This window comes from Takifugu rubripes, chromosome 19 (genome assembly GCF_901000725.2).
Source record: "Takifugu rubripes chromosome 19, fTakRub1.2, whole genome shotgun sequence".
Classification (NCBI taxonomy): domain Eukaryota; kingdom Metazoa; phylum Chordata; class Actinopteri; order Tetraodontiformes; family Tetraodontidae; genus Takifugu; species Takifugu rubripes.
The window spans coordinates 5,203,919-5,226,418 of record NC_042303.1 but is presented as its reverse complement, the minus strand read 5'-3'; the positions used below and the strand labels follow the sequence as shown (position 1 = coordinate 5,226,418).

At 38.1% G+C, this 22,500-nt stretch overlaps 3 protein-coding genes and 1 long non-coding RNA gene across 8 annotated transcripts in view; 3 read left to right on the top strand and 1 right to left on the bottom strand.

The window, feature by feature from the left end:
• Window positions 1–1,515, top strand: part of igfn1.1 (immunoglobulin like and fibronectin type III domain containing 1, tandem duplicate 1) — a 31,243-nt gene extending 29,728 nt beyond the window's left edge. For all 5 annotated transcript variants that reach the window (XM_029826691.1, XM_029826692.1, XM_029826693.1 and 2 more), the window contains 2 exons: window positions 561–887; window positions 999–1,515. In XM_029826691.1, the coding sequence (XP_029682551.1) occupies window positions 561–887; window positions 999–1,003 (332 nt within the window). In that variant the 3' untranslated portion in view covers window positions 1,004–1,515. The remainder of the gene's footprint in view (window positions 1–560; window positions 888–998) is intronic.
• Window positions 1,516–1,657: 142 nt separating this feature from the next.
• igfn1.3 (immunoglobulin like and fibronectin type III domain containing 1, tandem duplicate 3) lies at window positions 1,658–15,456 on the top strand. Its single transcript, XM_029826697.1, has 24 exons — window positions 1,658–2,304; window positions 3,492–3,577; window positions 3,679–3,801; window positions 3,896–4,032; window positions 4,115–4,214; window positions 4,308–4,349; window positions 4,434–4,479; window positions 4,579–4,762; window positions 5,600–5,713; window positions 6,487–6,649; window positions 6,775–7,047; window positions 7,138–7,746; window positions 7,837–7,961; window positions 8,031–8,172; window positions 8,239–8,532; window positions 8,624–8,920; window positions 9,027–9,206; window positions 11,390–11,518; window positions 11,597–11,905; window positions 12,015–12,100; window positions 12,203–12,395; window positions 13,955–14,251; window positions 14,656–14,982; window positions 15,065–15,456. Exons 2-24 carry the CDS (start codon window positions 3,526–3,528, stop codon window positions 15,067–15,069), a joined length of 4,227 nt encoding a protein of 1,408 aa, XP_029682557.1. The 5' UTR covers window positions 1,658–2,304; window positions 3,492–3,525; the 3' UTR covers window positions 15,070–15,456.
• Window positions 9,411–11,349, bottom strand: LOC105418325 (uncharacterized). The gene is made up of 2 exons (XR_965586.2): window positions 10,966–11,349; window positions 9,411–10,101 (listed from the first exon to the last, which is right to left on the bottom strand). It is a non-coding gene; the product is annotated as an uncharacterized lncRNA (long non-coding RNA).
• A 5,441-nt stretch (window positions 15,457–20,897) lies between the features above and the next one.
• The window catches only part of LOC101077446 (immunoglobulin-like and fibronectin type III domain-containing protein 1), a 16,409-nt gene continuing 14,806 nt past the window's right edge, over window positions 20,898–22,500 (top strand). Inside the window, exons 1-2 of the mRNA XM_029827531.1 lie at window positions 20,898–20,975; window positions 21,070–21,253. The gene's annotated coding sequence lies outside the window, so the exon portion shown is untranslated. The remainder of the gene's footprint in view (window positions 20,976–21,069; window positions 21,254–22,500) is intronic.

The window sequence follows — 22,500 nt, the reverse complement described above, 5'->3', positions numbered from 1 at the left end:
TATATATATATATATATATACACATATATATACATATATATACACACATATATATATATACATATATATACACATACACACACACACATATATACACACATATATACACACACACATATATACACACACACATATATACACACACACATATATACACACACACATAGATACACATATATCTCAGAAAATTAAGACAAACACAGGACAATGAAAAATAGCTAAAACTGACTACTGTTATTCCTGAGAATATTTGCAAGGTGTTGAACTTCATTAATGGTGATGTATGATCAGAGGATATTCAAGGGGCCTTAGTTTCATTTTGTCTATATCTGCAGTCTCTGAAATGACAAATAGTAATAGTAAGCCATTCATACAATGCAAGAAAATACATGGGGAAGCATTTGGTATTGGATGAAAATAAACAATATTTAAAAAGAGACTGTTGTAGGAATTGAAAATAGGCTGCTGCTTCTTATTGCTGCACTTATGCAATATCATGTACAGTTCATTCTCCTGCTATATGGGTACAATTTATAAATTAATGTATATCTTCTTCACAGAGAGGTTCACCTTGACCATGCCAAAAACAAAAGTTTATGACCTGCGGTGTCCCCCAAAATTCCTGGTCCCACTGAAATTGCATGCAGCTCCTCAAGGATATGAATGCTACATGACCTGTGCCCTAAAGGGGGACCCGATGCCACATGTGACATGGCTACGAAACAATGTTATTCTCAATACTAACACCAACTACTATATCACCAACACCTGTGGTGTCTGCTCTCTGCTCATATTGAGGGTTGGACCCAAAGACACAGGGGAGTATAAGATTGTTGCAGAAAATGGCATGGGAAGGGCCGAATGCTCCACTAAACTTACAGTCAGAGGTAATTATTCACTATAGATGCAAAATTAACTTTTGCCCCAATGTGGTTATAATATATGGATCCATTTTCAAATATAAAACCTAATAATTTTCATGTCTTTTCCTCCCTTAGAGTAAATCCAGGACACTAGAAGTGGATTAAATCTAAAAGTTTATTTTATTACCGTAAATTTGATTAGTGAAATATTTGGTTCAATATTTTCCTGGATGCATTTTACTTTTAACTCCAAAACACAGAATCAATTAAATGTAAGTGCAAATCTATTTGGTTCACTAAATTGCATAATCACAATAAAATAGAAATTTGGAATATGACTTTGCAATTCATTGTCTTCTGACTCCCATAAATTGTGACAATTATTAAAAGCACTACTAGAACTAAGGAAGGATGCACCACCTCTACTGCAATGTTTTAATAAAATTTCTGATTTTTGTCACCTTTTCAAAGTATGTCACTTTGTATCAATACTAGATGAGGCTACAGATTATTTGTTGTCAGTATAAATTTAAGGGTAAAATTTAAATGAGAATAACACTTACATAAAGTTTGTAAGTAATCGTGATTGAAGTTGTGTGAGTTACCTGGATTCATTATCAGAAATAAACCTTAAAATGGACTTCCAAAGAAAGTATTTTATGGTTATAGTGTTTGACTGGCTGAACATATGTTGACCTTGGTATCATCATACATGCCACTTGTTCACCCCATGAACATTTACATAAATAAGTTACATGAAGTCTTCTTGTATTACCTCTCAGCATTTTTGTGAGGTCAGGCATTTGCCCCAAATTAGAGTAAATGGGCCAACCGGTGCTGGGTGACATACAGCATCTCATATTCTTGAAACATATCTCAACACAACTGCCTGAAATAATAAATGATATATTTTACGTCTGCTGGGTTAATAATAGAAACAACCTAAACAATATTAAATATATATAACTTTAATGCAAAGGAGTAGAAGTAGTTTACAACATAGAATTTTCAAAAAGATAAAGGTTAAAATGTGTTTTTTCCCTATTGTCTAAACAAGCAAACAGACTAAAACTGAATAATTGGCACTCACCTCAACATTTAATGATGAAAAGTAAATCAGTCATCCAACATATCACAAGGGAAACCAGCCCAACTGATGGCACTGATGTGGAAATCTCACAGCTGAAGTGCTGAAAGTGAAATTCCAGTTTGGAGGGAGGGACTAAGGAGCATCACAAATGTGCGGTGGCCCATTTTTAAGAACCTATCACATTTTAGGGCCACCGTAAATGGCAGTAAACCTATCTCCAAGAGGCGTATTGAAGAAGCATTAGGTTGTGTGTCCCTGATAGGCTTTATTGGCTCTGAATACAACACCACACTAAAGATTCAGCTGGAACCAGGCTAGAGACACAGCAAATAGCAGCAATACATTTCAAAAGTAAGTACATTTACAGCAGAACTATTGTTTTTTTCTAATTAATTTAACATTAAAGCGTTTATATGATTACAAAATCTTTACAATGTTATGGTATATATGAAATGTGATGAATTTGGTTTTAATGTTTGTTTTAAAAAAGAATGCAATAATTCTGTATCATTTCAATGTTGGGCATGAGGAATGAATGATCAATACTTGTTTGGTACTTGAGATAGAGTTTTCATTGTTACCTTGTTTATGTATTTACCCTAAATAATGCCAAAATGTTCTTTTCTGATAAAGGTTGATAAGTTTCATGTGAGCTTTCTGATAAAATAATAAACATACTTCTAAGTCCTCTAGCTAAAATTGTCTTAGAGGTGTGGGATATAGACCAGACAAGGTATTCATAAATCATTCGGCTGCTCACACCAAAGGCTCAATTTTCTCTGACAAATATAGCTAAATTCCAGACCACCAAGGGTACACAACTGCTGCCTGTGCTCACATAATTATGTGTAATTCAGTTCAACCCACACACATTTTGTTTGACTACCAACATATTAATTTAACATATTTTTCATTAATAAAATATGCTAGTATTACCTTTTTCTTACATTACATTTTAAAAATGATTTAAAATATCTTTTGTGGACTAAATGCAGCTACTCAAAAGGATCAGAAAGAAAGGCATTATGTGAGAAATAAAGCAATTGTTTACAAAAGTTTACACCTGTGAATAAAAAGGAAATGCTTTAATTTACCCTCAAAGGTAGACCCAACTTTTTTTTTATATATAAATTTAACCAAAATAGAATGCCTTAATTATTTTATTCATTATCAATTAGCCGAGTTCTCTCTGGAATTCAAGAGTAACTAGATGATGACTTGACCCAAATTTAAGAATGGTGATGACTTAAGTTACATATGCAGTCAATCACACCCCATCAAAACAAATAGGTTTATGTGGTACGTGGACTAAATTAGTCATACCATTAGCAAGAAAAAGAATGTTAAGTATTTAGGAGATACACCATTTCTTTCTGTTTTTTATTTAGGGCAGATAAAATTACTCACCTCTACGTACAAAAACATATATAGTTGTCATTCATCATCACTATCACACAGCATAACTATTCTTACCGTGTGTGTGTGTGTGTGTGTGTGTGTGTGTGTGTGTGTGTGTGTGTGTGTGTGTGTGTGTGAAGAGAGAGAGAGAGAGAAGCTGTTGTTTTTGTCAAAATGTTTAAAATACGAAAAGCCAAAGAAGAGGAGCCGACTGCTCCTGGACAGGGTAAGTCACTTTGTTATGTTAAAACACTAATAAACTTAAATTAAATAAATCTAAAGAAGGTATCTTAACCTTTACATTAAATTTAACATGTTTTATGACAGTGAGAATTAAAAAGAGATCAAAGGTGCCAGGTGTTATGATTACCCAATATGTGGAAGTAATACCAGAAGGAATGAGCACCCCTGATTTTACTCGGAAGCCCATTTCCATAACCATTCAAGAAGGTACCTCAAAATGCCTTCATGCCATAATTGTCACATAGACATGTTTTGCTCTACAATTTATATACAATTAAGTACTTTGTTGTCATTTCTACAGGAAAATTGGTTGTATTTAGAGCGGTGGTTGTTGGAAATCCAACACCAACTGTGACCTGGTTGAGAAATAACGGTGAGATAGGTGATGAGAGGCACAAGATCCTCTATGATAAAGGCTCTGGTGAACATCAGTTACAGGTAGGAGCTATAATCAAGATACATGAATTATATTTAACTAAATCTCCTGAACTACATCACAAAAAACTTTGATGATTAATAGATTCCAGATGTGTCAGCAGATGAAGCCGACACGTACAAGTGTTTCGCCACAAATGAATATGGCAAAGCCATTGTAACTGCCACACTTAATGTTATTGAGGGTCAGTACCTTTTAATGCATTGTTTGTATACATTAACATGAAAAGCAAAAATAAATTGCAGCTTTCTTATTCAACTGTAATTCCTGTCCTTAGTTGGCTATAAAAAGAACAAAGCATTGCAGCAATCCAGAACAGGTAAAATGTGCATGTTACAATATTTGTTGAATGTCTGTTATCGTTGAATAAAACCTCTAACCGTGCTTCTAACTTTTATTATAGCTGTACGTGAAACAGCTGAGGACTTCAAAAAGGCTTTGAAAAATAAGTATGATGTTGATTTATTTTCCTTGCAGAATATTTTTTATTGAATACCAAATTATATATACATTTATATTTTATGTGGTTGTTTTTTTTTAATTTGTAGAATTGATATTGATGCAAAAGAAGAGAATAAAATGGAGGCTGATGAAAAGTTTTTTGAAGTATTGATGAGCGCAGAAAAAAAAGACTATGAGTCCATCTGTATCCAATATGGTGTCACTGATTTTCGTGGAATGCTGAAGAAACTGAATGAAAAGAAAATAGAAAGAGAAAAAGAGCAGGAAAAGGTACTTTTTCCACATGTTTTTTTTTTAAAGGAATACAGAGTAAATTAAATACAATGATATGGAGTTAAATCAGGGCCAAAAGGTTTGATCATTTGGAAAAAGTTAAAATAAATCAAAAACTAACTGGTATGTCAAACCGAATTAGTCTGTATTGGTGTTCCCAATGTCCTCATGCCACTGTGAAGGCAACGCAGCACACAGTCATGGTCTGTTTTAAATCAGTAGTTTTATAACGGTAGTTTTTTCTGAAATAATTTGAAAGCTCCCCTAATAGAAATTCTTAACTGCACAATGATGCTTGTAGGTTGAACTGAGGGAGTAAAAATACTGACAATTTGGGTATTAAACTTTACATGTGTTGACCAAATATTGTGATTGGTGCTACAAAAGTTTTGAAACAAGTGCAGCTTTACTACTGCGGTTGTTTTTTTATTTTGTTTTTTTTTGGCAACCACTCGTCAGTATGACAAATAGTGTGCATTAATTTGACATGCTACATGTTTTCTAAAGGCAACATGATAAGAGGACAGTCTCAGCCTTCATTGTCATGCAGTCACTCATCATTCTGTGCACACGATTCATCGGTTCAAACGCCAAATCTGAAAAAAGTACTACCTGAAACTGAAGAGGCTGAGGGAAATCAAACCTCAAATAAAAAAATAAAGTATTATAAAAAATAAACTTTTGAATCTGAAAATGGTTGTATTTTATCTAAAATTTTGTTTTTAAATGTTTTTTGATTATTCAAATAATCAAAACTTTTGGCCCTGATTTGACTCCATACAAAGAAGCATTGGATCACTTTAAACAAAAAAAATCTAATTTCATTTTCTGCAGGTTGTTGAAAGACTCTGTAACCTGAAGCCCATTGAAATGAGAGATGACGGTGGAGCAGAGTTTGAACTTGAAATGTCATTGAAAGACTCTAGCAGCAAAATCTATCTATTCAAGGTGAGATTTATTTTAATAATCATTCCACTATTACACATAGATGATGTAAAATGGGACCTATATTTTAAAGCAAATACACACAGAACAAATCTACAATGATTATACAAGTCTGTGATATATCAGTAGATATATCTTGGTCTAAAGGTTTTGTCCAGAAGTTCAAGAGAGGCTAAAATCTAATCAAGTTTCTCATCATGGATATTTGAGACTTTACATTGATGTGGCATTATCACCGCTTAAAAGCATACAGAATTTTGGACTTTTTACTTTTCTGAATCAGCTATGATATTCTAATATAGCAAAAGGATAAATGGCTTTCAGCTTTTGATTTGTGAACAAAATATAAGTAGTTTCTTCCTTTAGAAAATTTAATGGAACATGCTATCCCTACAGTGCTATCTGTAGGCACTTAAAAACACAGTATCATTTACAGCAGATGGCTCTAACTTAAGTATGGGAAAATTCATTACTCAAAAAACTATTTAAGACATAATTTTTAGCTAAGGTGATGGAAGGATTGTTCCACTAATATAAAAGGTCTTTGCTTCCATCCAGTTCACTAACTGTATAAAATATAAAAAAGTTAAACTTCAAGGAACCTAAAATAAGTCATTTGTGATGCATATTTGTTTATTGTGTAATCATATGATTAATGGTTAAACAGCACACGTTTGCAAATAATATCGTGAAGATTTTTATTTTAAGACTTCTTTGCAGATCTAATATTTCTGTTGTGTTGGAAAATGACATTCAGCTCACTGTTGTTTAAACAGGATGGAGTTATGATCCCCTTTGATGCTGACACAGACATTAAACATGGTCTGAAGCAAGTGGGGAAGAAATATGTGTTTAGCATCAATGGTGTTGACCCTGAGGATTCAGGACTATACCAAGTAGAGGTTGATGGAGTCAAAGTGTTTTCAACTGATTTTAAAGGTGGGATATAGTATTCCAAACATTTAACAGTAATTCCTATTCCATACACAGATGCCCTTTTAGGATGAAATGCCAAAAGCCACATTTTCCCTGGCTAACTTTAAGACTTTGTGTGGTTTATTCAGTTCCTAATGTGGATTTCCTGTACAAGATTCAAGATGTGAAAGCAGAAGAGAGGGAAGATGCTGTATTTGAGTGTGTTATCTCGCAACCCCTGAAAAAGATCACGTGGAAAGGAAAAAACATACCACTGGAGCAAGGGGAAAAATTTGACATCCTTGTATCTGAGGACATGCTAATTCACACTTTGGTGGTGAAGGACTGCATGCCATTGGACAAAGGAATTTATGCCGCTGTGGCAGGGCTTGCATCCTGCAGTGCCTGGCTTGTAGTGGAAGGTAAATAATTTAAATGACACCTTTTTATACAGAAACAATTTTCTCTTACGAATCAGTAAACATTTCCTTGTGCTGTGCATTTTTCAACAGGTGATAATGATCCAAAGATGCGAGGAAAAAAGAAAGCTCGTAAAACAACCAGAGCAGGTGGTGCAGGGAGAGAAGAGCTTTTGAGAATTGCTCAGCAGCAAAATGCCATAATACAACAAGAAAAAGAAGAGTTGGTGCAGAAGATAAAAGCAGAAGCAGCAGCTGCAGAAGCTGCTGCAGCAGCAGCAAAGGCAGAATCTGAAGCTAAAGCAAGAGTAGAGGCAGAGATTAAAGCCAAAGCTAGAGCTGAAGCAAAAGCAAAGCTGAAGGCAAAGAAAAAATCAAGTGCAACTGAAAAGGGTAAAGAAAAGCAAAAGATGGTGAAAAAGGCAAAAGCCAAAGCAGAACTAAGTGCAGATAGTGAAGACAAAGGGGATAGCGAGGAAATAGAAGATATTGAAGAGGACACAAATGATGATAATGACATGGACGGAGAGCAAGAAGAGAGTGTTAAAGAGGATGTGGAAGGGGTGCCTACTGGAGCAGGTAAATCTACATCACAGTCCAAAAAACAGGGAGAAGGACAGGAAAACATTGAAGTAGAGGAACCCATTAAAGGAAAACGAATGCGATTGAGAGCAGGCGCACTTGTTCCAGATACAGTTATTGGTAAGATGTCTGCATTTGAAAAGAGTACCAGTCTCTGCAAGACTTTACATGTGTTAACACACCTTAATGTGAGTTTGGTTGTTTCTTTAGATCCAGGAGTGTATTTCACTAGTGGACTATGTGATGTAACTGCCATCCTTGGTGCAAATGCTGAATTGGTCTGTAAGCTGAGCAGTGAAGAATGTGATGGAGTGTGGTACAAAGATGGGAAAGAGGTGAGAAGGCTTTAGAACAACAGCATTGCCTTTAATCTTGTGACTTATAGTTGAGTGCTCTTCCTTCAGATAACAGCTACAGATGAGATATGCATTGTTAAAGACCACAATTTCCGTAAACTCATTATCAAAAACTGTAAAGAAGAAGATGCTGGAAAGTACCGATGTGAAGCCGATGGACGGAAAACAGAGGCTATGTTAAAAGTTGAAGGTACTTTACAGTCAAAATGTAATATTTAAATTTAATATAAATGTATAAAAAAATGTTTTTCTCTAGATCCCCCAAGAATTAACCCAGATGACCTCAAGGAATTTCAGAAACCTGTTAAGATTAAAACTGGGAAAAGTGCAACACTTAAAATATCTTTCGTCGGTCGGGAACCCATGAAGGTACAGTGGTACCATGAAGGAGAAGAGCTGCTGGAGGACACCAACATCAAGATCGAGAAGTCCTCTACCCACACTCAACTGGTGTTAACAAAATGTAGACGCAAATCTTCAGGAGAAATTAAGATTAAGATTAAAAATGAATGTGGAACTACTGAAGCAACTACTGACATTGTTGTATTAGGTTTGTTATTGGCATGTAGCACATTGCATCCAGAAATTTTGAATTTACCTAAAAGTGATTTTTCTGTACTTTCCCTTTCCCCCCCCCACAGATAAACCCACACAGCCCCTTGGCCCTCTGGATATTATTGAGAGTTCTTCAACATGCATTGACTTCAAATGGAGGGTACCTAAGGATAACGGAGGCTCTCCTATCATAGGATACATCCTGGAGCGCCAACAGATTGGCCGAAATAGTTGGAAGAAACTTGGCAGTGTTGGCACAGAGCCAAAATACAGGGACACTGATGTGGATCATGGCAGAAAATACTGCTACCACATCAGGGCAGAAACTGACCAAGGCATCAGTGAAATGATGGAGACTGATGACATTCAGGCAGGGACAAAGGGTAGGTATACTGATGAGCACACTGTTTTTAATGGTTGATTATTTGTGTGTTTTCTTTTTTCCAACATATTTGCTAGCTGCATGAATAATTGAATTTATTTCCTTAGCATTCCCTGGGCCCCCAGCTGCACCAAAAATTGTTAGTGCTTTCAAAGACTGTATCAATCTGGTGTGGATTGCGCCATCTAATACAGGAGGGACAAATCTTTTAGGCTACAATGTAGAGAAACGCAAGAATGGCAGTAACCTCTGGAGTTTTGTGAACCCACCTGATGAGCCTATTAGAGGTAGGATCAATCCATGTTTTGACAATTTGATTGTATCTACCAATTTATTTGTTTTGTATGTGACAGTTTACAGACTTATGCAGGCATGGCTATGCAAGATAAAAATAGTATTGTGCTGTTGTGCACATGGCTGCTTTAATGGCAATGCACCATGCGATATAGCTGTTCATGTAGGGAATGGAAAGTGAAAATGCAGAACCAGTCTTATTTCAAAACTGATACATTAAACAGGACATTTTTTTCAACTGCAATTATGGACAGGGACCCCAAATTCACCATTAAACAACATAGTGTTAAATTGGAAGGAAAACAATTTCTATTTTAGGCTATGTAAAACCATTGATAGATACCAGTTTTACCAAAGAAAAGGCATATTCTGGACCCACAGGGATCAAACCAATCATTCGTACTGCGAGATACAAATTTCCAAATCAAAACTGATTTGAGGATCTGTCAGTTTTTTGTTGTTCTTAAACCAAACGCTACTTAACAGTTATAGCCATGTTGGATTTTAGCTTACATATGAATCCCAGTAAACTGCTAAAATAAAATTACATTAGACATGACTTACAAAGTGCATATATCGATATCTTTAATTTCAATTAGTACTCAAGTCAGTTTACCTCTCTTCTAACAGACTGAAATTAAATCCAGTCGATTAAAAGACAGGCCAAGGCAATATGAGCCTCTGTTTGGTATATGTAACATGCAGTAGTATTTTCAGAGAGAGCTTGTAAAAGTAAAAAGCTGTCATGAATGACAAACAGAATGAGCAGGACTCAAATGCAAGGAAGTGATCAATTCACAGTTAAAATAAATAGTTAATCACTTGCTTAGTTCTGTCCATGGATATTCAGTCAAATTAGGGAGAGTTTCCCCAAACAGGAGAGAAATTCTGAAACAGAGAAAATGGTGAGTAATGCAAAACAGAAAGCACCAGACTAATTGTGAAAGTATAAGACAACAGACCTAACAAACGGGCAAGTATCACAAAAGCATAAAAACAGGCCATAAGAAAAATACCTCCTGGGAATCAACCATGCTACTAAAGGAACTGTGCATTTAAAGTGTCATGTTTCTTTTTGAGGTGAGGGCTTTTTTCTCTCAGGTTTATTTGCCCTTATTTTCCCAACTTGAAAAGGAATTGCAAGATTGAAGGTTGAACAGGATTTCACTCAGAGGCAGCAGTTTGGGGTTTTTTTTTTCCCCCCCTTTATAATTTTTTCATCAGGGTAACTTCTTAGTTTACAGACAGACAGACAGCCCAAGATCACAATAGCAGGTAGCCCAGTGGTCAAATTGAAATAGAAAAAAAGAAATGTAAACATATGAAATTGTTCAGCAATATAGAAATGAACATGTTTAAGAAACTCAGACATATTACACATAAAATAGCCATAAATATAAATGTGCAAACTCGCAATAATGTAACCAAGGAAATAGGCTACACCATAATTTCATTAAGACAATCAGGTTTAACAGCAGAAAATGTAAATGTTTCTGAATGTGCAAAATAGCAATATCCCTCAAAGCTCAAAATCCTATCATTGTTTAACTGTGTTTGAGTCACTATAAACTGCAACAATGTATCTGTTTGGGCCTGCGCCTATCACTGAACGCCAACATCCTAATTGTAAGCAGCACTACTTTGTGAAAGTGAACGTTCTAATTCAACAATCAGCGTAGTCACAATGCAGTACTACGTCTTCTTCCGACACGCTGAAATGTAAGGCTTAAAACAAGTTAAAACGGTGCTTACCAAATGTCCCTCCAGATCTTGCGCGCAAACACCTCAAGTATGGTCTCGTTGCTTTCTAGCTTGGGAGTGAGGATAATTGGAAATACCTTGCAGGTGTGGAAAGCACGCCTCTGCGTGGTGACGTCACAAACCTTTACCCTATCCTACTTGCAATTACACTTACCCACCACCAGGAACCACTAGAGTGCCAAGCAAGTAACAAGGGGTTTGGCTTTACATAAAGTGTAAGACTAGAGGTGACAGACTTTGTTAACCAGGCATGAAAGCTTAGCCATAATCACTTCTCCCACTGCCTGTACTAAGTCAAGGGACCAGTTCCATAACATAGCTTGTCTTCATATTATGTTTTATTTGAATTAAATACAACATTTCTAATTCACTGACTGGTACTAGTTTTGTGGGATATCGCTTTTTTTGCCAACAGAAAAAAAGTATGCTGTGAAAGATGTTGTTGAAGGTATTGAGTATGAGTTCCGTGTATCTGCTATCAACATTTCTGGTTCTGGGGAGCCAAGTCCACCTTCTGAATTTGTCTTTGCCAGAGATCCAAAAAGTGAGTAATGGATCGTTTTTAGCTCAAATTTCTTATTTAATTTTTTTATTGATCGCTAAATCTCATTTTCACTCTCAGAGCCACCTGGTAAAGTTATCGATCTCAGGGTGACAGACTCCACTTATACTACGTTATCACTTGGATGGACAAAACCTAAGGAGGAAGAGGAAGTCCAGGATGAGGCTAAAGGATACTTTGTGGAGTTCAGACCAGCAGAAGATCCAGAATGGAGTCGTTGTAACTCCAGTGCTATCATTATGAACTCATATACTATTATGGGTCTGAAATCTATGGCCATGTATTGGGTACGAGTTGTGGCTACCAATGAAGGTGGAGATGGTGAACCTCAAGACTTGGACAATTATATAATTGCAATGCCTCCCCCAGGTAAGTGACTACAAATTGTAAATGTAGAGATAGAATCTAAATCCATTTTTTTCAGCTTAACATAATTAAATGTATTTTTTGTTTAAATTCCATTTCCATCTTTTCACAGTGAAACCGACTTTCACCGACAGAAAAATTAAGAACTTCATGGTGGTGAAAGCTGGTAATTCAGCCCGGATCAACTTCAACTTTCAGGTTTAGTATAATGTTCACTTCAAAAGAACAATTAATCAATTGTCCATGTATATTTGCTGATTATTGTAGCAGTATGTCATGCCCAATTTTGACTGTTGACAGGCATGTCCAATACCAAGTATTAACTGGCTGAAGGATGGTCATTCTGTTGCCAAGCATGTGACTGTAAGCAACACAGACACATCATCACAGTTAATAATCCCCTCACCTGAACGTGAAGACACTGGGATCTACACAATTATGGTCAAGAACCTTGTGGGACAGGAAAGCTCTAGTGTTGAGATCAGAGTGACAGGTAATAAAATTAACTTCAAGATTTATTTAAGTAGAGTGTGATCTTTTATAAATTGTGCTTAAACTGTCTCATCAAGGTAAGCTGCTTGATAGTCACACATTATGTTAATTTTTTACTATTAAGAACTGCTGGTGCATACATTTATACATTAACAAACTTGGGCAACAGTAAGCTTAAGTCTGGTTTATATTCTACTCCACATAGATGAAACATACCAATCTTGACAGAAATGTAGTGATATCTTTGGTTATGATTTTTTAAAGTCACGGTCTTGAGACGAACGATAGCAACAGCAACAGTCTGACAGTAGTAGGAATTCATGATGACTGCCACACAATGTGACGTCTGCTACAACCTACATGTACTAGCAACCAGTAGGAATGCAATAATGAATTCAAAGCTAGTGCTAAACATAATACACCTCCATGCAAAGGGAGGTAAATCAAGCAAGAAGGCAAGCAAATCTGTGGTAGTTCGAGAAGAGGAACACCACATGGAGTTGTGACTGCAGAAACCTTCTCTATATGATGTGTACTTCTATTGCTTTTGTTGTGTTATCCTCATACAGTCTATACACATCATGTTCATCTTGTAGTATTGGGATTATAGTTAAAACTGCAAAACATTTACCGTAATTTCTGGACTACAGAGCGCACCTGATTAAAAGCCGCATAATCTAATTGTAGAAAGAAAATCAATTTTGTACTTATACAAGCCGCACTGGATTTTAAGCCGCAGGTATCCCGCGTAGTAATATGAAAAATTAGATCAAAAACATTCAGTACCAGTAGATGTTCTTATTACCGTAAGAGACAAGTCACTGACGAGTGACAGACAGGTAAGAAACAACAGCCACTCTTTTCACTTGTATGTTAAGACCTTAAATCTAATTTTCATCACGTCCGCTTAGCAACATAAATATATTGTACCGGTAAATGCTTTTTTTCTAACGGTGTCTGTAATGCAGCTACCTTGAAATATACGTTTGTATCAGCTACACACAAATTACGTTGTTTATGCTTTTTTACTCAAACAATGACTCCAATCTATAACTCCTTGATGGCCCACCTCTAAAATGTTTTCATCGCGGTGGCGATTGCTTTTGCCTTCAGTCTGATTTGTACAGCGGAAACACCGCGGCCACCTGCTCTCTGTGTGTTGACCCAGTCTTTCAGAATGTTTTCAAGCTTGGTCCACCTGCGATGTTTACGTCTAAAAGCTTTTGTCGTCTTTTTGTTTTGGATCAGTTCTTCAGGCGGGTGTCTCCACCTGCTCGCCATTGATTACCGTAATGTATGCCAAGATTACACGCGGCAGCTCAATTTCCTTCTTCAACCGCCAGAGTGATCGCTTTTAACTGAAAAGCCGCATCATATGCTTTTCTTTTAGTATTTTCCATGTTGATGAGGGTTAGTAAAAACACAACAGTTGGGATAGTGCGCCACGAAAAAAAAACATAAATAAGCCGCACCGTAGAATAAGCCGCAGTGTTTAAAGTGTAGAAAAAAAGTAGCGGCTTATAGTCCGGAAATTACAGTACTCATGTAATTCTTTTCTAGATGATCCTAAACCTTCAGGCCCAGTGGAGCTGGAGGAAAATGTGTCAGGAACAGTGACCATCTCCTGGACCCCATCTCCAGATGAAAAGAAAGATGACAGACTGCATTACATGATAACCAAGCGGGATTCTGTCAAGCGTTCTTGGCAAACTGTTGCAGACCATCTCTTCAATAACAAGTTTACTGTCGTTAATATCATGCCAGGAAGGCAGTATTATTTCCGGATCTATGCCAAAAACGACATGGGCGTCTCTAAACCCTCAGAATCACAGGCTTGGGAAGTGAAGAAAAGAAAAGGTATGTTTTAATGCCAAAGCATCAAAACACTGTTTTTGAGAAATTTAAATGAAAGACATTATTTTTGAAGAAACTATCCATGTCTCATTATACTTACCGTATTTTAGCTATATTTTCTTTTTTTTGTAATTATTAAAATATTTTATATGAGCCCTAGAATTGACTTACAATTGAATAAAATGAAGAATACAAATAAAGAATACAGTCACTTCACATGCTTTCATTACTTGTATATGCAAACAAATATAATATGCTGACAAATGTGTCCCATTTAAATGTAAATGATTCATCAAAGTGATCAATAACTTTTACATAATTTGGATATGCAGGGAATGAGTTTTTCCAACTAGAAATGAGCCATTTTTAACAGAATTTAAAAAATTTTTTCTCCTTTTTTATGACAGAAATATTTTCTGTACAACTCCCTGAAACCAAGGACTGCTGCTTTGAGATGGCCCCCTCCTTTACTGTTCCACTCAAAATGCGTAATTGTCCAGAGTACTATGAGTGCTACATGAGTTGTGCAGTGACAGGAAACCCCGCACCCCATATTACCTGGTACCGGAATAATGTCAGCCTCAATACCAACACCAACTATTACATCACAAACACATGTGGCGTGTGCTCCATGAAGATACTTAAAGTCAGCTCCAAGGACAGCGGGGACTATACTGTCATTGCAGAAAACTCGCTGGGGAGAGCAAAATGTTCAGCTCGCCTTGCTGTCAATGGTAAAAGTAAATTAAAATGAATGATTTGATGCTCCTCTGGTTATTTGATTTAACTTTTTTCCCTTTTTAATGCCCCCTACAGATTGATACATGGACACAAGAATACCACTGAAGTATTTACTAACTAACCTGTAGTGTTGTTTGTTTGTTTTTGTCAACTGATTTTGTTTTCAGGTAAAAACAAGTTAATTACAATGAAAATTTTAAAAACAATGCAATGAAAAAAGTCTTAAAGCATAACTATTAAAGAATCTGTGCAGTAGTTAAAATATAAATTTCTTTACAATTAGTATGAAATTAGTGGTCATTTTCTTTCCAAGCATGTTTAATTATTGACACATTTAACTCTGAGCTGTGATTTTAGGTGGTTTACTCTATTTAGGACAGAAGTTTTACTAGCCTGTAGAAGGTTGATGCCTGTTTTGATTGTAATTGAACCAGGAAACCATGTAAATAAACACTTCTTAAAACATATATGGTTATTATAAGTTATTGCTGTTTCTCTCAATAATATCAATACATGATTGAAAAAATGTCCTGAGATTCCACCTGTTTAAAAGTGGTTCACAACAGGAATGGCTCTTTAGAACTTTACAACTGCTAATTTTTTTTTCAATGAAAATTGCCATTTTTGTACATTTCATAATTCATTAATAAATGCATATTTACTCTGAAATATAGAGTTAAGGTTTTAAAATTGTATATCTGTATATTATCATGTTTAATCATACTGAACTGTTAATTTAAATGTGTGATTAAAACTAGATTACTGTTATTTAGCCTTTATATTCATAAAATGCATTTTCACCCAGCCACACTTTACATCCATCATCTGATTGTTTATCACTTCATGGGATTTGGAGTCTATCTCAGATGCTTTTGGGTATCCAAAATATTTGAGATTATAGAATTATTCACCATTATCTTATAGCATGTATTAGCTTTATATTGTGTAGCTTTGTACATACAGTACATTGAAAGTTAATACCATCAGCTACCCAACACACAATGCACCCGACCCCCTTGGCCCCTCCTGCAGGTGGTGAGCCCACGGGAAGGGGGTCCCATGTTGCCTTTTCGGGCTGTGCCCGGCCAGACTCCATGGGCAGAGGTCCGGCCACCAGGCGCTCGCCAGCGTGCCCCACCCCCAGGCCTGGCTCCAGGAGGGGGCCCCGGTGACCCACATCCGGGCAAGGGAAACGTGTTGGGTAGCGGCCGAAGGCAGGGACCTTGGCGGTCTGATCCCCGGCTGCATAAACTGGCTCTAGGGACATGGAATGTCACCTCTCTGGTGGGAAAGGAGCCTCAGCTGGTGTGCGAGGTTGAGAAGTTCCGACTAGATATAGTCGGCCTCACCTCGACGCACGGCAAGGGCTCTGGAACCAGTCTTCTCGAGAGGGGTTGGACTCTCTACCACTCTGGAGTTGCTGATGGTGAGAGGCGACAGGCAGGGGTGGCAATTCTGTTTGCTCCCCAGCTCAGTGCCTGTATATTGGAGTTTACCCCGGTGGATGAGAGGGTAGCCTCCCTTCGCCTTCGGGTAGGGGGACGGATCCTGACTGTTGTCTGTGCCTATGGCCCAAACATCAGTTCAGCGTATCCACCCTTTTTGTAGTCCTTAGAGGGAGTGCTGGAGAGTACTCCTTCTGGGGGCTCCCGCATCCTCCTGGGTGACTTCAATGCTCACTTTGGCAATGACAGTGTGACCTGGAGAGGTGTGATTGGGAAGAACGGCCCCCCTGATCTGAACCCGAATAGTGTTTTATTATTGCACTTCTGTGCTCGTCTTAGAATGTCCATAACAAACACCTTGTTCAGGCACAAAGGCGTCCACATGTGCACTTGGTACCAGGATGCCTTAGGCCGCAGATCAATGATCGACTTTGTGGTCGTGTCATCGGATTTGCGGCCGCATCTTCTGGACACTCGGGTGAAGAGAGGGCCGGAGCTGTCAACTGATCACCACCTGGTGGTGAGTTGGCTCCGATGGTGGGGGGGGATGCCGGACAGACTTGGCAGACCCAAACGTATTGTGAGGGTCTGCCGGGAACGCCTGGCAGAGTCTCCTGTCAGAAGGAGCTTCAACTCACACCTCCGGGAGAGCTTTGACCATGTCCCAGGGGAGGCGGGGGACATTGAGCCTGAATGGACCATGTTCCGTGCCTCCATTGTTGAGGTGGCTGACCGGTGCTGTGGCCGCAAGGTGGTTGGTCCCTGTCGTGGCGGCAATGCCCGAACCCGCTGGTGGACACCAGTGGTGAGGGATGCCATCAGGCTGAAGAAGGAGTCCTATCGGGCCTTACTGGCCTGTGGGACTCCTGAGGCAGCAGATAGGTACCGGCAGGCCAAGCGGAGTGCATCTACGGCTGTTGCCGAGACAAAGACCCAGGCATGGGAAGAGTTCGGTGAGGCCATGGAGAACAACTTTCGGACGGCCTCGAAAAGGTTCTGGACCACCATCAGATGTCTGAGGAAGGGGAAGCAGTGCTCTGTCAACGCTGTGTATAGTGGTGATGGTACTATTCTGCTGACCTCAACTCGGGATGTTGTGGATCAGTGGAAGGAATACTTCGAGGACCTCCTCAATCCCACAAGCACGCCTTCCAATGAGGAAGCAGGGCCTGGAGACCTCGGAATAGGCTCTCATATCTCCGGGCCTGAAGTTGCCGAGGTAGTCAAAAAACTCCTCGGTGGCAAGGCCCCGGGGGTGGATGAGATCCGTCCAGAGTTCCTTAAGGCTCTGGATGTTGTTGGGCTGTCGTGGCTGACTCGACTCTGCAACATTGCGTGGACATCGGGGGCGGTGCCCCTAGATTGGCAGACCGGGGTGGTAGTCCCTCTTTTTAAGAAGGGGGACCGGAGGGTGTGTTCCAACTATAGGGGCATTACACTCCTCAACCTCCCTGGTAAGGTCTATTCAGGGGTACTGGAGAAGAGGGTCCGCCGGATAGTCGAACCTCAGATTCAGGAGGAGCAATGTGGTTTTCACCCTGGGCGTGGAACAGTGGACCAGCTCTACACCCTCAGCAGGGTCTTCGAGGGTGCATGGAAGTTTGCCCAACCAGTCCACATGTGTTTTGTGGACTTGGAGAAGGCATTCGACCGTGTCCCTCGGGGGGTCCTGTGGGGGGTTCTCCGAGAGTATGGGGTGTCGGGCCCACTGATACGGGCCGTCCGCTCCCTGTACGATCGGTGTCAGAGTTTGGTTTGCATTGCTGGCAGTAAGTCGAACTCGTTTCCAGTGAGGGTTGGTCTCCGCCAGGGGTGCCCTTTGTCACCGATTCTGTTCATAATTTTTATGGACAGAATTTCTAGGTGCAGTCATGGTGTTGAGCGGGTCCAGTTTGGTGACCTCAGGTTCGGGTCGCTGCTTATGGCAGATGATGTGGTCCTTTTGGCGTCATCAGCCTGTGACCTCTAACGATCACTGGATCGGTTTGCCGCCGCATGTGAAGTGGCTGGCATGAAAATCAGCACCTCCAAATCCGAGGCCATGGTTCTCAACCAGAAAAAGTTGGAGTGCCTTCTCCGGGTCAAGGAGGAGATCCTGCCCCAAGTGGAGGAGTTCAAGTACCTCGGGGTCTTGGCCTGGGAACGCCTGGGGATGCCCCCGGATGAGCTGGAAGAAGTAGCTGGGGAGACCCGACCTCGGATAAGCGGTAGAGGATGGATGGATGGATGGATGGATGGATGACCATCAGCATAACTATCACCATTCTAACATATACAATAACTATTAGTTACTTAACTGTCATTAAACCTTCAATATATCACTGCTGCAATTTTATATATATATATAATACCTATGTTATCTATCTATCTATCTATCTATCTATCTGTCTGTCTGTCTGTCTGTCTGTCTGTCTGTCTGTCTATCTATCTATCTATCTATCTATCTATCTATCTATCTATCTATCTCTATCTATTTATGTGTCTGTCTGTCTGTCTGTGTGCATGTGTTGATGGCATCTATTTTCTTATGCCTAACTTAAATTTGGAGAATGACATAATTGCTTACTGATTATGTCACCGTCACCACGTATTTATTTTGTCTTTTTAAACTGTAACATCACATGCACAGCTTCCGTTCTGAGAAAAAGGCTTCAAGTTCATTTACAGTGGTTCCCACATGTTTTATATTTCAGAGGATATTGTGGAAAGTCTTAAAATAACCCAAATTTACGTGCATGACTGAGAAACCTTAGCCATGACCTCCTGCGCTCCATGTTGGGAGACGTCACATGACAGCCAAGTAAAGACTACATGGAGTTTACAGTCATCAACTTTTTCTTTTAAACCATCTAAAGGAACACACTAATCATATATTTAGCAATTTCTGGTAGGTTGTGATATGCTAAAAAAAATATATGTTTTGTTTGAAGGAGTGACAGTACAAACATAATTTGTTTAGTTCGAAAACATAGCTTTTGTGTTTGTTAAAAATCTATAGAATTGTTGTAGATACAGATAATAAACACAACACTTTTTCAAGATGAAATATTAAATTTTGTCAATATTGTTTTCAAGCATTTCCTTAATTGTTTACTGGTATGGAATTCAAAGCTTCTGGCTTCAGTGACCTCCATGCGATAAATGCCTTTAACATCAAGTATCTCATATCAGCTTCCCGTGCCTGGTACAAGTCAAAGTTCCTGTGGCATTGCATCTGGTTTATGAGACTGCCCGAAATATACATGACTTATCATGCTCAGAAATATTCTTACCTAGCCTTCATTGAATACATGGTTCTTAACCATGAGTTACAATTGTCATTGGAATCCTAAGAACACAACATATGTATTGATCGTAATAATTTATTAACATTTTTAATCATTCACATATTCATTCCTAGTAAGCTGTTAAAGTGCACACTAAATATTGAGGTATACCTCTAATTTGGAGAACATGTATCCTGATATAGCCCCCTTTGATAGTTGATGCATCATTAACAGATTTACCTCAAGTTTGACGCTTTTTGAAGCTTTTCTGTGGTCCTTATGCCTCTTTTGTTTTTCTCCAGGGGCTCCATTTTAACCCACAGTCCAAAAACATTCACATAAGATAAAATGTTAAACTTAGCTGGTTGGAAGAGAATGATGAGTGTTTTGTTAGTTTTATGTAAGGTAAAAAGTGAGTTCTCATCATCTTAACCATGTTATCCCTTTTTGGGTCATGGGGAGAGTAGACAAAAAAAAAGTGATCTTTAGCACAGTATCTTACTTGCCTCATCTGATTTTTCAAAATTGAATTGAATTTATTTAAATTGATTTGAATTAAGTTGAATTTAATTTAATTGAACTAAACTAAACTGAACCTAACTGAATACCACCAAGCATGGGTGTGTAAATATAGACTGAGAACACATGACAGAAGGGACAATGTTACATTTGATTTTTTATTAATTGGGCTCTTTTTTTTGCTTGTTTGTTTCTTTACTACATAGGCCACATTACAGATATTATACTGTAAACTGACTTCTCCCTGGGACAAATCCAAAATATTACTTTAACAGATTTTTGTTTTCCAGTAATGAGGCTAGTTTAAAACTCCTCGACAAAATGTATGAAAGGCCCTGTGCTTACCCAAATTTACATTCAAATTAGTTCCAGGACACTGAAAGATGAAGTCGGAAATTAATATACATGAAAACTAAGTTTTATGGAAAAAGCCTAATGATTCTGAAAATGAATTAATAATGTTTCTGAAATCTGAAAATTGAGAGCATTCATTTTTTCCACACGGGTTTTTTTTTTTTTTTTAAAGATGTTGTATAGACTGTATTGACATGTAGTAAACACAATATAGATAAAGTTTATGTAGACAACAGCAAATTTGGAACAAAAGGATTAGAATACTGGATTCAAAATAGAAAAACTGTCGGCAGAGTTTAATGCAAAAGGTCATTTTAATGCAGGGTTTAGTGGTGATGCTGTAATGCTCGGTATTTCAATGGAAGGGACATTCCACAGTCCCAGTCTGCAGTCTACCCACTGGTACGTGAGCAAGCACCCTGCGAGTCACCTGCTCCCCTTTCAGGAAGGTTGCAATTTGCACCCAAAATGAAATGGTAATCTCCCTTCTCGACAGGCGCCATTTCTGACAACGTGAGTACTCAGCATCTAGTCATTGACATCCCAAGTAAGGATTTAACAGCCCCAACACCTAGGAGGCAACACTCATATATCACAAGGAGAAGAAGCAGAACTGAACAGGACCACCAGAGCGAGTTCAGTACTCATCTAACTTACAACGCCACCACTCTCCCACTAAAGTAAGTTCTATATTTGGGATTCTACAGTTTTATTTAAAAATAAGGCAAGATCACTGTTAACAATCTAATATAAACAGAAGCTATGTGGGGGAAAATGCAAAATGAAATGATTGTCAGCAATTACAATTTTTAGAATTTTCTGCAAATTTCATTCTGTCCTCATTTCATTCATGTTATTTCTTGGACATAAGAAATGCAAATATATGATAAAATATGCTTTGAATAGCAATACAAACAATTCTGCACGCATTACGTTACGTCTACAGAGTGTAAAAAAATTGTCCAGTCAATTGTCCCACTGATAATGTTTATGCAGCATTGTACCTGTGCTTTTTCATCATACATCTGCAGACTTACTTACATACAATGTATGTAAAAAAAAAATAAAAAAAAATCTAATAATAAATACTGCAGAATACAGTAAATTAAGGGTTTCTTTTTCAAGTGCACATTTCAGGAGCATCCTTTTGAGAGAGCGGGTGGGGGCAAGAGAGATATAGAGTGCTGTCATAACCTAAATTAAGCAAAGATGCCATGTGTTCTTTCACATGACCAGCTTCAGGCATGACACCATATATAGTCACATGCTTTTGAAACAGGACTATAATATAATATCTTGCTTTTAATCAGTTTTATGATGCTCTTTGCTACATGCTGCCAAGTTCTATATATCATCCCTTGTCATACAAGGAACCTAACAAGCACGGACCAAAAGTGTTATTGGAACATCTTATATGTAACACTCACGAAAGATAAAAAATAACTTGTGTGAATAAGAATTGAACATCTGATTTACAAGTACATTAGTTTACAGGTCAGGCTATTCAGTTTTGTGCACCAGAGGGCTGATCAGATGACATTCCAGTTTTGTCACCCTCCAACAGCCATGGACCATTAATGACCAAAAATATCACACCCCTCTCTTGGGTGGTGGATTCACTTGGTGCAACTACCCAAACTACATCAAATCAAAATCTTATCCTGAGATTTTTGAATGTTAATCATCTCTGTATTCAGTACATTCATTTATATACTTTATAGACTTACAGGCAGAAACTTTGTTAAATTGATTGTATTTCAACATGGGGTCATTCATGAGAAGTAACACTACAGCAACATCGTTACTTTAACAAAAAAAAAGCAAAGTCACTTTACATTTAATGAAATATATGGAACTGGACACACAAGACCATATCATCACATTTACTAAATTTGCAGACACATGTGATCTGCTGGGTTGTTTACTG